At 38.2% G+C, this 16763-nt stretch overlaps 1 protein-coding gene across 1 annotated transcript in view; it reads right to left on the bottom strand.

The window, feature by feature from the left end:
* Positions 1-11349: 11349 nt before the first annotated feature.
* Positions 11350-16763, bottom strand: part of LOC103781628 (voltage-dependent L-type calcium channel subunit beta-2) — a gene marked incomplete at both ends in the record, with an annotated part of 17080 nt that continues 11666 nt past the window's right edge. Inside the window, 3 exons of the mRNA XM_008949347.1 lie at positions 11350-11459; positions 14031-14089; positions 14397-14477. Of these exons, the coding sequence (XP_008947595.1) occupies positions 11350-11459; positions 14031-14089; positions 14397-14477 (250 nt within the window). The remainder of the gene's footprint in view (positions 11460-14030; positions 14090-14396; positions 14478-16763) is intronic.

Genomic DNA, 16763 nt, shown 5'->3' with positions numbered 1-16763 from the left:
CTGTATTGGTGCCTGAGATTGCCTCGAGTACCATGCACCTTAAAATAGCAACTGAATAAATTATGTAACATGGTAAGGTTGCAAAATTTCCAAGAGGGAGCAAATCATCTCAGTAAATCTCCAAGTCTTTTGGTTCCAAATCCACAGGTGACTACTATAGTAATTTTATAAATTAAGTATCATCTTAAATAGCCATCAGAAAATCTATATATGATGCTCTCTCCTGGAGGAGCTTGATGTTGTTTTAAATCTATCAGAGATCACCTCCATCTGTTTGTAGTTATCTCCAATTTTGGCTGAAAACACACCAATCAGTCTTTTATAGCAGAGAACATTGAGAGACATGCATGGTGTGCTAGTATGGAAAGCATTGGTACATGCTCTCCTGCTTGTCAATAAAAGCACTGTGGGCCAGCTGCTATCTGAATAAGGACCACATTTTTGAAGACAGAACTTCTGATGATTCTTAGCCCATTCATGATTACATTTTCTACAACTTCATTGCACAGATACTGCTGGAATGACTAAGTACCATTGTCCCAGTGATTTACTAGAAGATAGTCAATAGTCTACCCCTAATATAAGCCTAAATGACAACTAGAATAAACATATCAGAAACAATTTGTCATACTGTTCTGATAATGAGTTTGGATTGCTTTCCTGCAGTTTCAAACCAAGGTCAACACTTCAGTCAGTATAATAGTATCAGTTAATGTATCACTTTAAGACCATTCCAGACGGCTAAAAAACCCTTGTTGAAGATAATTTATAACCAGCAAAATCTGTCTTTTTGCCAGTGTATCATAATTCTGTCTGGGGAAGCAGTATTTGCTACACTGCTGGAAGCACTTTTCTGCCAGTACAGAATACATCTCTGCAAACTAGATCTGCTATACTGTTTGAACCAACCCTCTGCCAGGGAACAATATGCCTCAGGGTATCTGCTATTGTGAAACATACCCAGTGCAATAACTGCAGGTAACTATGCTCCTATCAAACAATAGTTTCCACCTGAATCTAAAGACAGAAAGCTCTCTTCTCCATCAATTAAAAACTATTCCAGTATTTACTTTTTCTTAACTTGGGTACAGGAGAAATGTTCAAGGAGCTACACTGCATGGCTGATGAACTATGTTGTGCCTCTACCTCTCCAGTCAAGAATGGATGAAAAAAGCGCCACAGAGATTGCTGAAGAGGTCCTGATTTCCTGTCCCTTCAGCTTCTGGAAAATCCTGAATTTTGCTTGAAATCTTCCTTGTATTCTAACTTTTCATTACACATAAGATTGTTGCAATTACTTGAATAAGAGTAGCTCCTCTTTTTAGATGACAAAAGCTTTATCTACTCCTGCAGATTTGTTTTTCATCCTTATTTAGCAACATCTCTCAAAACCAAACTCAGTACCTGTAAAGATTCCTTCCCAAAAAGACACCAAATATAAATTTCCTCTCAGACTTTTGTCCAAACTAAGGAAAAAACCGTAAATGTCATGTACAGATAGTAACATGAATCTCAGTGGTAGTTAAAATAGGGAGTTGAGAAGTATGGTATCTTCAAAGCAGCACAGTAATAGCTTAACAATCTCGCCACCTTCTTAAATGTTATCTATTTATAATAATGTCCCTTCTGATGTACTGGAGAGGCATAACAGTGAGGCTGTAACAGTTAACTCCAATAAATTATATTTGCCAACCACAATGAGAGGCATAGACATAACTAGATCTACTGTGACAATCACCATGAAATGCTGACAGCCTAGCTACACCACTCAAACCCAGAAATAAGCTATCAAATTCTAAAGTAACCTTATAATCTATTTGATATGACCTCCTTGCTTATCAGAAAGGGAACATATTTTAAATGACAGGAGCACTGAAGTATTTATTCCATACAACAGGGGGTCAGTTCTAGGAAACAAATGCACGTCTCCCAGATAACTTTAAATATTGCACATTTAAACTTACTCCCTTATATTAATTCCAAACATCTCTACTGCACCTTGAAATCAATAGAAATTCAGTGCAAGGAAAGCACAGGTTACTGTTTCATAGAAACAGATTTGTAAATTATTACTTGGACTAACAGCCACAAAGATAAAACATTCTATTTTTCTGAAGAGAGCTCCTTATCATACAGACACACGGCATAGAAAGAACATACCTATGTCAATGCATGTCATATAAAAATGATTAGCAACACCTTGCACAAACAGCTTTCAAATAATTGTATAAATTCAGGAGAACAGACATCAGTAGCCATTAGTATTCTTATGTCAATTCTTTTATACAAGCCTATTTACTTAAAAAATAATCACTATGTGCCATGAATATAATTTTAAAAATTAGAAGCTTAAGGAAGCCTCTGGAATTCCAAAACAAAGGCAAAAGAAACAAACACATTACATATCCCCGGTGCCTTAAAAGCACATAGAAAGTATTGCACCAAAAAAGCTGCTGAGAAATAGATAAAGATCATATCTGAAATCCAAGAGAATGAGAAAAAAACACACAGGAAGTGATGCCTACTGTACAGTTGTGCTCACACACTGCTTGCTTAAGATGTAAATCATAAGCTTGGATGACAGAACTAAAATTTTAAATTTTGCTTTGTGAGCATGTATGTGTATACACATGCTTATACTGTGGGCAAAATGACCAAAGTGTCTCCATTAAATATTGCACCAACCAGAATGCAGGTACTTGGCCACAGCAGGCTATCCCAGACTACATTAGATGCCCGTGCACACTGTATGCAAAGTGGAGAGACCAAGATGCTACTGAGGGTGATCCAGAGATCTGCACGGTGTGTGAGCAGTCTGCAGCAAGCCAGTAAGAAACCCAGTATTTAAGTGCTTGGTTTCTTTCTTCTAGGGTCTAGAGAACACATCTCATGAGGAGCGGCTGAGGGAACTGGGGCTACTTTGTCTGAAGAAAAGGAGGCTGAGGGGAGACCTTATCATGCTCTACAACTACCTGAAAGGAGATTGTAGAGAGGTGACTGTTGGTCTCTTCTCCCAGGTAACAAGAGATAGGACAAGATGAAATGGCCTCAGGTTGCACCAGGGAAGATTAGATTGGACATTAGGACATTTCTTCACCGAAAGGGTTGCTAAGCATTGGAACAGGCTGCCCAGGGAAGCGGTTGAGTTACAATCCCTGCAGGTATTTAAAGGACATGCAGAAGTGGTGCTTAGGGACATGGATTAGTGGTGGACTTGGCAGTGTTAGTTTAACAATCGTACTTGATGACCTTAAAGGTTTTCTCCAACCTAAACAATTCTATGGTTCTCATCTTCTCCTTTCCTCCTCTCAAGCACCAGGGTTGCTCTGGGCAGGCAGGGAGATAACAGCAGCATCATACTGGACAAGGGACATCTGGCTCCATCCCTTCCCCAGGCATGGAGGTTCAACCCCATGGTCTCCAGGCAGGCTTAACTGTCCCACCCCACACCAGTGGCAATGCTGGGGAGCAGAAATTTCTGTGCCTACCCCCTAGCATACCCAGTTAAAAGGGAAAAAGTCTTTCAGGGGAACATAAGCAAGAGTGAATAAATGTTAGCTTAGCCCTCAGGCAATGGGCCAGAAGATATCTGGATTACAGGTGTTTTAATCAAATTTCTACTATAAATATAGTGTTGTGAATATACGTATAATTCCCTAGTCCCAATCAAATCCCTTAGCCACTAGCTTGTTACATAAAAGAGAAGGGTCAGAGTGGGAGGATGACAATATTTTCCAGGGAAAGTGGCTGCATGTGTTACTCATGCCTCACAGATGGGGCTCCTGTGAGGGGTAAGGCAGAAAGGAGAGGAGCACGGCTGCTGCTCTGCCTGGTGCTCCTGTTGGGGCACCGCTGAAGCAGGGCCATGGGCAAGGTGCTGCAGGAAAATGGGGTGCTCCTCTTACTGCCTGTCGAGGCTCAGTTTAGACAGCACACACATGCTGAAGTGGTATTTACAGATACAACGGGATGTTTGGAAATCTCAGCGTAACCAAGACCTATTCATAATGGACCAACATCTGCTGAAATGCAATACTGTAATCATGTGAAAATACAGTGCAGACAGTGTAATTTAAACATATTACACAGCACACGAAAATGCCTGCTTCCTCCTCTGGTTCTCTGGGCTACCAAAACAATGCACTCATGGAATGACACTTCTTATGCCAGGTTTAGACTGGAAATAAATTTTAATGGCCTGTGAATGGAAAAGCTTGAAATCAGTGGACTGCAGCATTTATTTTGCCCAGGAGACCGAGCAAGTGTCGCTGCATGGTTCAGAACAGATATCATCATGCCAGGCTGGCACTAACTTGGATATTTCTACACCATGCCTCAGTGGTTCATAAATAGACACGAAGTAAGTGTAGCTAGGTCTGTTGTTTTATTTACAATAAACATAAATAAAAATGCTCTGACTTTCCTACAGGCCAGATGTGGAACCACTCCACTGCTGGCTATCCAGCCCTCCTGTTGATGGTGTGCCACTTGCAAAGCATCTGCGTATTCACTGAGTGGGAGAGATACTGACTCTGCAGCCTTATGCCTAGAGTGGGAGGTAAAACACATTGGTTTCAGGGAAAGTTTAATTGTTATACAAAATGAATAAGGCTCTGCAGGACTGACAACTGTCATAAAGGTGATCACAGCCCTGTCATGGCGATGGAAATTATGAGGTCATGCCTCTGTTAGCAGAGAACAGAAATGAACCCAGACTTCTTTGCATTCTGGTTAAACAATTGAAACCTTAGTCTTGGATACCAACTATTTATTAGCTCCATGAGCCTAGAAGAAAGAAAAAAAATACTGGAACAATTCAACCTACATGTGTGAATAGTTTTAAGGGGAGCAAACTGTGTTCCTAAGTAAATGGCTAACTTGCTAAAAATATTTCATTCACCCATTCAGATATAGTTATTATACAGGTATCTGAAACCTTACAAAATATTCTAAAACACTGCTACATTGCTTTGTCTCTAGCACATGGTTTGTTTCAATACAGTTATCAACCACACGTTTCAGTGCAGTACCATGAGAAAACACAGTGCAATGTTGTTGAGAGCCATCTCTAATTTACTTAAGTCAAGAATTATTCTTCTCCAACACCACCCCTCCTTTCCCCCCAATAACCACTGGAAATACTCCAAACTATTAAATCCCAATTTTGCATTCCTGTTCCACAGCCTCTGTAAATAGGGAAGGTTTTTTATAAGGCTCAGCTAGCACTCTTTTTATTTGTAGTTTATAGCTGGGGAAGCAGTTACTTGAAATTTATCATATACAGCAATAAATTACCAAACATGGAGAATACTTAATAACATTTTGTGTGTATGTATATACATACACATAATGTGTGTATGTATATATATATCTCAAATCATTACCATAGTTTCAAGCATTCAAATTAGCTTTTCACACAGGTATCAAGAGAAAGGTAGAAGGCTGAAATTTGCACTGATACTCCACTACTATTTCTTCAAACATTTATATTTCATTTTGAGAAGAGAAAACTCTGGGACACCAACTTAATGATGTGAATGGGAGCTCTACGTATTTTCTGTAGACAGCTTTGCAAAGGTAGGCACTCAGCTGCACATGCAAATTGGGTGCATGTAATGCCCGACAGGTTACTCCATATGCACATAGAGAACAAACAAACATTTACCATATACATGATGGCATGTTTTATATCAGCCATCACATGTCTGTGTTAGAATATGCAAATTAGGTGTACACACCTTAGAAATTTACCGTGGAAAACCTAATCTTTAGTGTTTACTTGTCAATCTTAATTTGATTTTTAGAATTACTTGAAAACAAGTAAGGAAAACCAGCAGGTTTTTCTAAAAGAAATGCTTGGTAATGCAGTACAGGATTAGCTTTTGTCTGTCAGCGAGCCAGTTACAAGAAACACTGTGGTTCTGTGAGGTACAATACAGCACTGAACACAAAACAGCAGGAAAAGTAATTTGCAAGCTTATATACATACCCAGAACATCTGGAAAGGGAGAGCATTAATGAAGCAAAGAATGGAAAAAGCCAAGACAATCAGGTTCTTGTACAAAGCATACAGCATGAGGTAAGGTTATAACAAGCATAACATACACCGAAACAAGAAGAAAAAGGTTTGGGTCCTTTTGATGAAGAAATGCAGTAAACACACAAAGCTAGTTCAGCAGTTTCTGCAAATGGCATGTGTACATACAGAAATTTAGCTAAGGCTGTTGGGACTGTATTTAACCATGTAGTAGTACTTAAGCATGTGGTAACCATGTAGACAACCATGGAAAGAAAACTCTTTTCAAAATTACAGATTTCTCCTGGGACTTTAAAGAAATGTATCAATTGCCCCTTCCTTAAATTGAGTTGTAGAATTTCACATATTAAACATGTAACAATATTGACAAGCCAACATTTCTGTTTAGATACACAACAAAACTTTCACATAGGAAAGGAATAAGACTGTACTGTCCTCCTAAATATTAATGAGCTAGACACAATTGTTATAAAATTCTTGGATATATTAGTTTTACACTAGAATCTTCAGTGGTAGCATTGGTTTCTAAAGAGTCAAATCCCTAATCTTTTCTTAACTGATTCTTCTACAGAAACAAACTTTTAGTCAATACGTCTGTGTAGCATCAAGCCCACTGAGACTTGCCTATAATCTTGTAAATCCAGTTCCTCATGGCAATTCCTACTCCCGATTATCATATTGTTTGTCTATACCTTCTTCAAATTAATTCTGTGTTATCTACTAAATCAGTCCCAAATAATGGCACTCACTCCACTGTTTGCTGTGCTATGCACAAGTTTGAAAAACATGCACAACACCTCATTTTGGGTGATACAGCCAACAGGAGAGCTGTTCTCGAAAAGAGGTTCATTTGCAGAAAAAAGTATTTGCTAGTAATATATCAAGCACTTTACCTGTGCACAATATTAACTTATTGATAGAAGACATTAAAATGATACATAAACCCCAACAATATGTATTTTCAAAAGTCTAAGAAATAGCCTTCTCTGCTGCAGTTACTACTGCTGCTCACAAACATGAGCATAACTGGGGGATAAATCAGTAGCTTGACTGCCTAGCTGCATGAGGTACCACTACAGAAAGGTGGGTGAGTAAAGGAATAGCTTCCCATTGAACCTGGAAGCAGGGAGGGATTTGGATTAACATAAAGCAGTTCTAGGGAGCGATATTTGCTATAATAAATAACCAGCTTTAAATTATATCAGATGTAGAAATAAACACATGCACTCAGTCCACACGCCACTGACTGTTCAAGGAGGAGAGACTGCAACCCATCCCCCCCATACCCCCACAGCTGTGTAACCTGTTCAGAGCAAAACAAACAAAACCAAAATAAACCTTGTTTTTCATTACCAAGGTCAAATTTTATTGCAATAGATGCCATTTTTAAATACCTGGACCAGAACTAAGTCATTGTAGATTGGACAAAAAGAACAAAACAGGCATGAATTTAGTGTTTGCTGAAATTCTGGTTTTTTGTTTTGTTTTGTTTCAGTGATTTGGAGAAAGTCCCTATTATTGTCATTTTATACAAGGGAAAATGTAGGTAGAGAAAGAATTCACTTCACAGGACCCCTCAGCAGACCTGTGGCAGGTACCAGAAAAGAACTAATGTAACCTGAGTCCTGACCTAATGATTTATATGTGATTGAAAATTGTAGTGGAAGAGAATATTATTTGGCTGCAAAGCTAATACTAACAAAGTAAGAAATGCCAAGATAGCTCTCCTAAATCTAACCTTTTGTGATCTCTGTTATAAGACAGTATGTTCAGGAACATAGAATAAAAGTTGTTTCTGTAGGGCTGCTGTCTCAATCGGTACACAACTCCATATGCAGTCAACTAAGCTACTGAATAATTTAATTTCTCCTAATTGTCAAATATGTGTTTCATGTCTCACTTAGAGCACACTGTTCTACTCTTTCTCTGAAAACAGAAAAAATAAATTATTTGTGGGTTATTTTACAGAATTTACTAAAGTGGTATTTTACTGATGCAATAAAATGATTTTTTACTTTGAAACATCCTGGTTAGGTGAGAAGCTGGAATTATTTGTATTTGCCAGACAAAAAAAATGGATCACCAAGAATAATCACAAGTTATCACTAATTCAGGAGAGGGGTTCAATTTCAGAAATGTAGCATCCAATTCTTCAGAGCAATTACCACAGTAAAAATTACAAAACAAGAAAAAAGGAAGCCATCCTACAGGAAATCCTGATCTCTGGGGATTCTTTCTTCCAAAATGGAATGTAATCTTGAAGCTTCTTTTAGAAGTCAGTACTAAGACTCGGGACATTCCTGATGCTGTTCTGCGCTGTCAGGACATAATATTAGTACTGATCTGAGAGAAGGGAAAAATTTTTGGAGCTAGGCTGGGAATGAAAAGAAAAGCTCTCCAGTTATATGTCGGCAAAGAGGAGAATGTAAAATTCAAAGAATTTTCAAATTCAAAGGAAAATTCAAAAAAGTCTGGTCCTCTTGACTTCTGGGGAATCAGGAGCCACTAGGCTGGTATTTCACAAGGTCCACAACAGTAGCTCCAGTAGTCCATAAAGTACTGTCTGGTTTCCATCTGCATTTTCCAAATCAGTGCATTACCATGCAACGTGCTGATTTTGGTGACATACATTGTTGTTTGACAAGTTCAAAGCCTGAATCTCTGTTTCAGCCACAATATTACACAGAATTCTGCATCAGAAGCAGCAAAAAGCCACTACTGCACTGGGCTCTTGATTCATTACAAAGCAAGCCTTCCTTTTCACCCCTCGACATGTCACCTCACCTCTGACTTGGTGAGCCAGGACTGCCGGCAGCAGGCAGCACGGAGGGGCCCAGCAGGAAGGGAAGCAAGGAGATGCCCCTTCCTTTATTCAACAGAGAATCAACAACTGCTGAATGAACAGAGACAGATCAGCGCTTAGTACTTCAGACTGAAATTCAGACCCATGTTCCACAACCAGATGCAGCAGAAGCTTGACTCTGCATGTCCTACATCCCAAACATGCGTTTTAATTACTGGGGTATGTGTTCCTTGGTGGGTAGAAGATGAGTGATAAAGGAGTTTTCTCTTTATGATCAGATTCCATCTTGGATTCAAGAAATCCTTCCTGTTAAAAATCTTTTCCTGTTGATTTGCTACCACAAAAAGTTCTGGTGAAATCATTATTTCCTGTCCTGCTCCCCTCAAATTTAAATAGAAAATGTCTTTTAGAGAACGGCATTTGCTATCAGGAACTTTTTTACGTCATGCATTGTGCAAGTTTTATAGCAAGGAAAACAGCAATGCACTGAGCAATTCCAATTCCCCACATTAGTTTGTACATTTAAAAAACCCCCAAAAACTAAGGCACAGTACTTAGTGGAAAAGCAGTCTGCAAACATATAGCTAAAGACTGAATCACTGCATACATAACCTAAAGACACTAAAGAGTTGCATAGCTAATCTTCATACTATTACTTCCTAACCCTTATTTTGCACAACTTGAGTCTGTAAACCTAATAGTATTCTTTTAACAGCATTTTTTGGTTGACTTACAGCAAATTCATCCCACAAACTGAAAAATAAAAATTCCAATATATGGTCTGATATTGTCACTCATCTCTGTTACTTGAGCCAGCTAAGTACCCACAGCAGTGTACATTGTCATCTTAACTTGGGAACGACTGCTAAAAGAGGCCACCTACCAGCAGGATATAATATTTTCTGACTCTGACACTATTTCTACCTTGAGCTACATTGCAGGTAAGCAAGGGAACAGGACGTAACATTTCTTGTACTCTCCTTTTGCCTTATGCAAAGGTCTTCCTCATTGCCTTACAAAAGTACCCTTTACTGATTCCATTTTTTTTTTAACTGTATCTCAATTTTCCTCCAATTCACTGCTAGCACATTGCTTCCCTCCCTGACTGTTTTTTGTCCTCCCATAGTTTAATCTATGTTTGGAGCACAGACCCTGGAGGTACTTCACCACAGGAGGTTCAACTATCCCAGCTCCTACTCCACCTACTTATTTGCAAGTAAATATTCACAGCCTCCACACAGCTGAAAAGAAGGGTTTTAAGAGGCAGATTTTCAAGACAGGGAAGTCAAACATTTTAAGGCAGAGAAGCTCATTCTAAGGAGGACAGCTATATTAGGCAAATGTTAAATATTCAGTCAAAGTACAGGTGTAGTCAGAAATTTGGTTATCAAACTTGTCAAGAAGCCATTTATTAGGATGAATGAGACTCCTTTACTGGTCCACAAAAATTACAAGATTTCAAGATACAATGCTGTGTCCAGGGGAAACCAAACTCTCAAAAGCTAGTAAGAGAAATCTGCAGCCTTGGAAAGACAGAAACCTGGCTGCAGCATTTACCTGCAATCTAGGATATTAAAGTACCTCCTATTCTGTATCTGAGCAGGGACTTGAATTTGGATGTCCCACACCTCAGCGGAGTGCCCTAACACAAGTACATGGACTCCTAGCAGGATTCATCTCGGCTACCTCCAGGTGTCTCCATACAGGGAAGGAGCCAGCAGTGGCACTGGAGTCTTGGATAGAATACACCTCGTGCTAGAGGAAAGGCTGAGGTTAGTCCAAATGAGCTGGGACTATAAAGTGACCACCTCTTCCTGTTTGGTCTCAGGTCACCTTGGGATGACAAGCTCTAATGTAACCACCTGTACTGTAGAACCTTTGTCACATCTTTCTAGCTAAGCTTGTTTTTCTTTCTGGCTAATAAATCTTTATTTATATAACTGGACAAACTTCAGTACAAAAAGACTCCTGTAAGATGACAGATACATATGCTATGAACCCACTATACAGTTTTTTAAAAATGTCTCCACTTTTCCATCCTTCATTTTTTATACTAGTTTAAACTATGACAAAATTCAGAAAATGTGTACTTCCATTACTTTTTTTCAGGTCTAATATCAGTAGCTATTATTACTAGTAATCTTATCAAAGATGATGTGTAATATTAATAATATCCATATAATTTCAGGTATTTTGAAACCATCACTTCTATTTAACTAGAAAAGGATCTCTTCAGATTTTATTTACCTTATGGATGGCTACCTACCTCTCCCCACTGAGACAAACAGCAAAACAAGAAAATTGAACGTAAGCAGGATAGACCAAAACCAGCACTATATGAAGTTTACCTGATAGTTATTTTAAAACTATTTCTAGTGGCAAGATTTCTGCATTATGGGAATCATGAGTTTCTCACAGCAGAGAGAAGGCTATTTTTAGCTTAGTGATATGAATGTAGAAAAATATACTTCACAGCCTATTTGTAGCTAGCATCATTATAGGCACTTACCTAAGCTGGATCTCGTGTTGGATCGCTCTATGATCGCGTGCTTACTGGGGTTGTTTAATACTGAGCGTTTGGCAAGCGAGATGTCTGCTGTGACTCGTGTAATTGATATACTGCAAAAGAAAAACCAACAGTAAAATAGAACAGAATGCTACTTCTCTTTTAGGGATGCAGGGAGAAAAAGACTTGTTTAAGACTAGAAGATTGCCAAGACTACAGGAAAATAAGTTCTCGGGAGCACAGCAGGCTTTGCACAATGTGAACAGAGAAGACTTTTTATCTAACTAAACCACTGGTAAGACATCCCCCTTTCTGCACAGTCACAAAATGCAGTATGACCATGGACTGCCAAGCTTCACATCTGGGAAGAGAGGAGGCAGGAGGAGGTCAGAGACGTGCTGCAGAAGACAGGACCTCACGGGGGGCTCCAGGTCTGATGCAGTTAGACTTTGCACCAGTATACCCGGCACAAATAGGCTCATTTCATCTTTCCCTAATTTTGATTAATTTGTTGAAAGGTACTGAATGACAAACTGGTTTACTTTAACCATACATATAAGATATACAGGGATGTGCAGAGTTAAAAGGTAAAGGTAAGGCTTCACAGTGGAAACTAAAACAGCCAATTAACTCTTCTTTTTATTGTTCAGTTTACTAGCATATATTTTTTAACTGAGTGCAAGAGTTACCTAAAATTTTCGGAAAGATCCAGCAATGTGCTGGCATTCTGAAAATGGGGACTGCAACACAAAGAAGCATGTAATTGAAAACTCTTGGCTAAGTTATCTGGCAGCCTCAGCTTTGTGTTTATGAGAAAAGATAAGCCCAGAAAGAATTGGTTACTTCCAGTAGCTTGCATTGACCTGCTACATAACCTTCTGCATATTTGTCTTCCTAGGAAAAGTTAACTCAGTTTATTTTGCTCTACAAGGTCAACATGCACCCTTTGCATAAGTTCCCTTTCAAACTTTCTGGCCTAATGAGGTTTAGGGGTCACATTTTTCCAGTGCTGAGAGTTAAATCAGACTGATGCTATTCCCTTGTTCTTCTTTGTATGATTTTGCTTGCAACTTAAGAGGAGGAAATGGATTTGCTAAGAACAGGGAGGGTCTCCTCTAGCAAGCACAGTCAGATGCTGTTCATCTGAAATGTAACCAAATAGGTCATTTCCCAATGAGCTCAACATGTGTATATATTTATCTAAAACCCTAGAAAATTTAACAAAGCCAGAAGTTAATACAGAAAAACAGAATTATTTGCACAATACTGGTTAGTAGCATGATTTTGGAAATTTAGCCATGATTTAACTTAAGCTAAAAACATAACCAAAGATTGTGATTTCTGGCAGAGATCCTCACAGACAATGCCATTAATCTTAAAATGAAATCCATCATGTAATTCAAGATACTTATGAGTTATCTTTATTTGCTAATTGGTGAACACTACAAACTTTTATACATTTTGGGTTTTTGCTTTGTTTTGTTTTACTGCCAGTCTTCCAACATGCAATAGAAAATATTTTTTCCCTTTTTCACATCAATTGTATTGAGAGTATTTGTGGATTCACCCTGCCACAGCTAGATCTACAACTGAAAACTAGATCTGTTCTCAAATACTTTAAGACATAAAAATCCAATAACATTTTTCTACTTGCAACACTCACTACTTTGTTAACTTTAATTTTTTGAAGGTACATATCTGAGATTTGACAACTCTGACTAATATAAAGAAGGACTAAGTGCTTAGGTATCAACATCAACATTCTGACTGAGAAAATCCAACAGCTTAAACCACAATGTCCGGTATTTTAAAGAGCTGAAGCTATTGCCAGAAAATCCCAAGCTCCCTCTTCAAAGTTAGGACAGAGAGAATAGTGTTCCTGCTCTGCCCACATCCAAACTAAGCAGAATATTCATTCAAGTTACAGGTATTGTAACAAGACCTTTCTGTTTTCTCAGTTCTTCCCCCCTGATGTCAACCCACTAGCACATATTAATCTGAGGCTTGATCCAGTAGCAATAGTCATGTGGAGAACACACAGGTCGTCTCTGGTCCATGGGTCCATCATGTTTGAATTAAAGAACATGCCACTACTTTTACAGATGGATTATCATTTTACATTTGCACTATAGTAGCGTCTGGAGACATTAACAGCATTACTGTCAAACCAAGCTCCCATCATGAAGGATCAAGAATCTGTCAATCATATACATCAGTCAGTCTGACCCTTCTATCCCAAGTTTGCTGCCACTGTAAGGAGGTAGTGCTCAGGAGGAATGGTGGCCCTCATCAGCTTGTACAGAACCCAGGAAGCACTGATGATGATCACTTGAAAAATACTTCAATAAATTTCTAAGAAAACACATGTATGAAATTTGTAGATAGATACGTAGCAATTTGGAGATTGAATGTCAAAGTCAGCAAGAAGACTCTCAGCAAATACATGTCCCTGAACGCTCAACAAATGCAAGCCCCTGAACACTTCCTACTGCCACACAGCCTCAGCATGGTCTGCTAAGGAAACTTCCAATGCACACTATAGACTACAAATCAAGGAATTATCTGCCATTCCTAATTTTCTTAACAAAAAAACCAAAACAAAAAAAATTACATCATTTCTTAAAAACCTGGCAGCACCTAAACAGGACCTGAACTCAAGTAGATTTGCATTGCAAAGTACTTACCGCCCTTCGAATCTATGTTTTAAAAAATCAAATAATGCTTTTTGCATCATATCTGTTACCTAGAAGCAAACAAACAACAAATTAATAATCACATGGGAAATTCATAATACTTGATGCTAACAATAACACGTAATAAAGTTGACAGTAAATCTTATATCTTAACATTAGGATTGGAATGTAATTTATTCCTAATCTGAATTCTCATACAAAAGAAAATACAAATAAACAGCTATCTAGTAGAAGTAAAAACTGTATAGACTTTTGTCCATTATATAAATTACGTCATTCAGCTTAACTACATTTGAACATTTAAATACAAACGTACCACAATATTTCTGGCAAAATGAACCCACAACAGTCGCTTACCTCATAGCCCTTCAGAGAAGGCCCCACTAAAACTACTGGTCGCATAGAAGGCACTACATCATAGGGAGGGATGTGCTCTGTCTGCAAAACAGGAAAAGCTTTCAGCATCACAGCACCTACAGCAAGCGTTACACATTACTTACAGTATTAAGTACTCTGAATTTGCAGTGATGTCACCAACACAGGAATCACAGATTCATTAACTTTTTCCAAAAACTGGTAGTATGAGACAAGGACATACCAGGTTCAGGGTTTTCTTCTTAAAAACCTTTTCTCTGAATTTTGGGGTTTGTAATGTTTTCATGTTTGCTCTGGATAGCTACGAAACTGTTATTCTGGAGATATTCACATGCCTCCGTAATTTTTAGCTGGTAAATTGAAAAGGTTATGATTTGAAATGGCTGACTAGAGCTGTGACATGTCTCCTACCAAAATTTTATGTAGAGAAATTATGAAAGAGAATAATCAAATAAACAGGGATTGGAAAAGCATAACACATCTCTTTTTTATGTTCAGATCTGCCCACTGATTGACAAAACATTGTGACATCATTGCATATTCCCATATGAGCACTCATAGTCTTGACTTGCACATTTGCATCCACAATTCACTTGCAAATGAAATCAAAATAATGGTTGATCAAGTCTGTATTTCTAGAGAATTTTCATAAACAGAGCTTGGGATAGCAATCCTTCCACTTTGGGAAGTTCCTGTCATCACCCAAGAATGGATTCTGTTAGTAAGATATTCACCACGCTACTGATGTATTGTGCACCATTCCTAAGAAGTATTTTAAAATACAAAGATAAAAAGGTTGCCTGCTGCCAAAAATTGCAATTTTTTACAATATCATTATCAAAATAAAATATGAAAAAATGAAACTTTTTTTTTCCTTTAATAAATGGCTACTCAACACATATCACCAAGAATTAGTCTTATCAATAAGACTCCTTTGTTTGTAAAGGAGGATTTGGTTTACCTTTGGGAAAAAAAAAAATCCAAGACCAGGAATGTGTGGGTGATATGGAAAAAGGTATGCCAGATCTATTTTCTAGTGCCTACGCAGTACAAATACATCAGTAAATATCAGAGAATACAGTCATTGTTCATTTTCCATACTCAACGTATCCCAAGGTGTTTCACAGTAACATTAAAATAAGTACATACATTCCAAAACACAGAACCACATAGACAGACATTAATAGTGACAGCACAAAATGCTAAACAAGCAGCAGTCTAAAGCAGTCTAAAACACAGAAAACATTTTTGTGTATGTTTTTCAATGTAATTTATCTTACTTTTTGTTACCTGTAGCTTCACCAGATAATCAGTAACATAAGAATACCAGTGCCCAAGGCATCACAAGCATGTGAAATGAATTTATTTAACACAGTGCAGAATCTGACTCAACACATTTCAAAGCAAAACCCTGCAGTTATGCTGTACCAGTACCAAAATGCAGCCCTCCACCGCTCTTGCTAATCTTATGAATAATCTGATAAGCGTATTAGAGACATATCCTAAGAAAAATTCATTACAGATGTGTTTAAATGATTACAGCATGAGTGTCATGAATGCAACAGATCTTTGTCTTAATATGGCTGACTCAACCAAAGATATTCATGCTAGAAGTTAACTAGGTATTTGAAAATTAGAGAGAGCACAGGAATTACCTTGTTTGATGGAACCTGGGGTATTTTAAAAATCTGTTCTGCTGAAATGTGCTTTTTTTCCTCTGATCTTTACAGCTTGAAGAAATGGAGTTATCGGCAGCAAACTAAGTAAAAGCTACTTAATGGAAGCATTAAAGTTCTTTAATTTAGTAATATTTTCTAAGGGGCTGGCACTGAGCTATACAGCTTTCACAGTTAGATATGAACTCAGAATACAAACTGGCAAGGTTTTGACCATAAGGCTTTTGCTCAGTATTTTGTCTAAGTGGATTAGTTTGGGATCCCCATCCAGTATTTGCTGCACATGTCAGTATTATAAAACCCACTATAACAAATAATGATTGTGATACGGAAGAGGCGCCACAGAACGTTAGGGGTTGGAGGGGACCCTTGGAGATCAAGTCCAACCCCTCTGCTGAAGCAGGTTCACCTACAGAGTAGGTTGCCCAGGACTGCCTCCATGCTAGTCTGAGTGAAGAGAAGGATGGGACTAGCCACCATCCAGGTCCAAGGTGGTTCATCTAGCAGCTGCATCTTCTAAAGATGCTTATGAAGATAGCATCCAGTACATGTCAATATGTATTCCTCCTTAACATTTATATTTGGTTATAAATATAATTAACTAAGAAATTATTCAACAGCAAAAAACTGCTGTTGATTTCCATAGTGGGCTGTGAATGACATGGTACTTAAC

The sequence above is a fragment of the Merops nubicus genome, unplaced genomic scaffold (genome assembly GCF_000691845.1).
Source record: "Merops nubicus isolate BGI_N331 unplaced genomic scaffold, ASM69184v1 scaffold351, whole genome shotgun sequence".
NCBI classification, from domain to species: Eukaryota; Metazoa; Chordata; class Aves; order Coraciiformes; family Meropidae; genus Merops; species Merops nubicus.
Note: the sequence above shows the minus strand (reverse complement) of the source record. Positions and strands in the feature narration are given on the sequence as shown.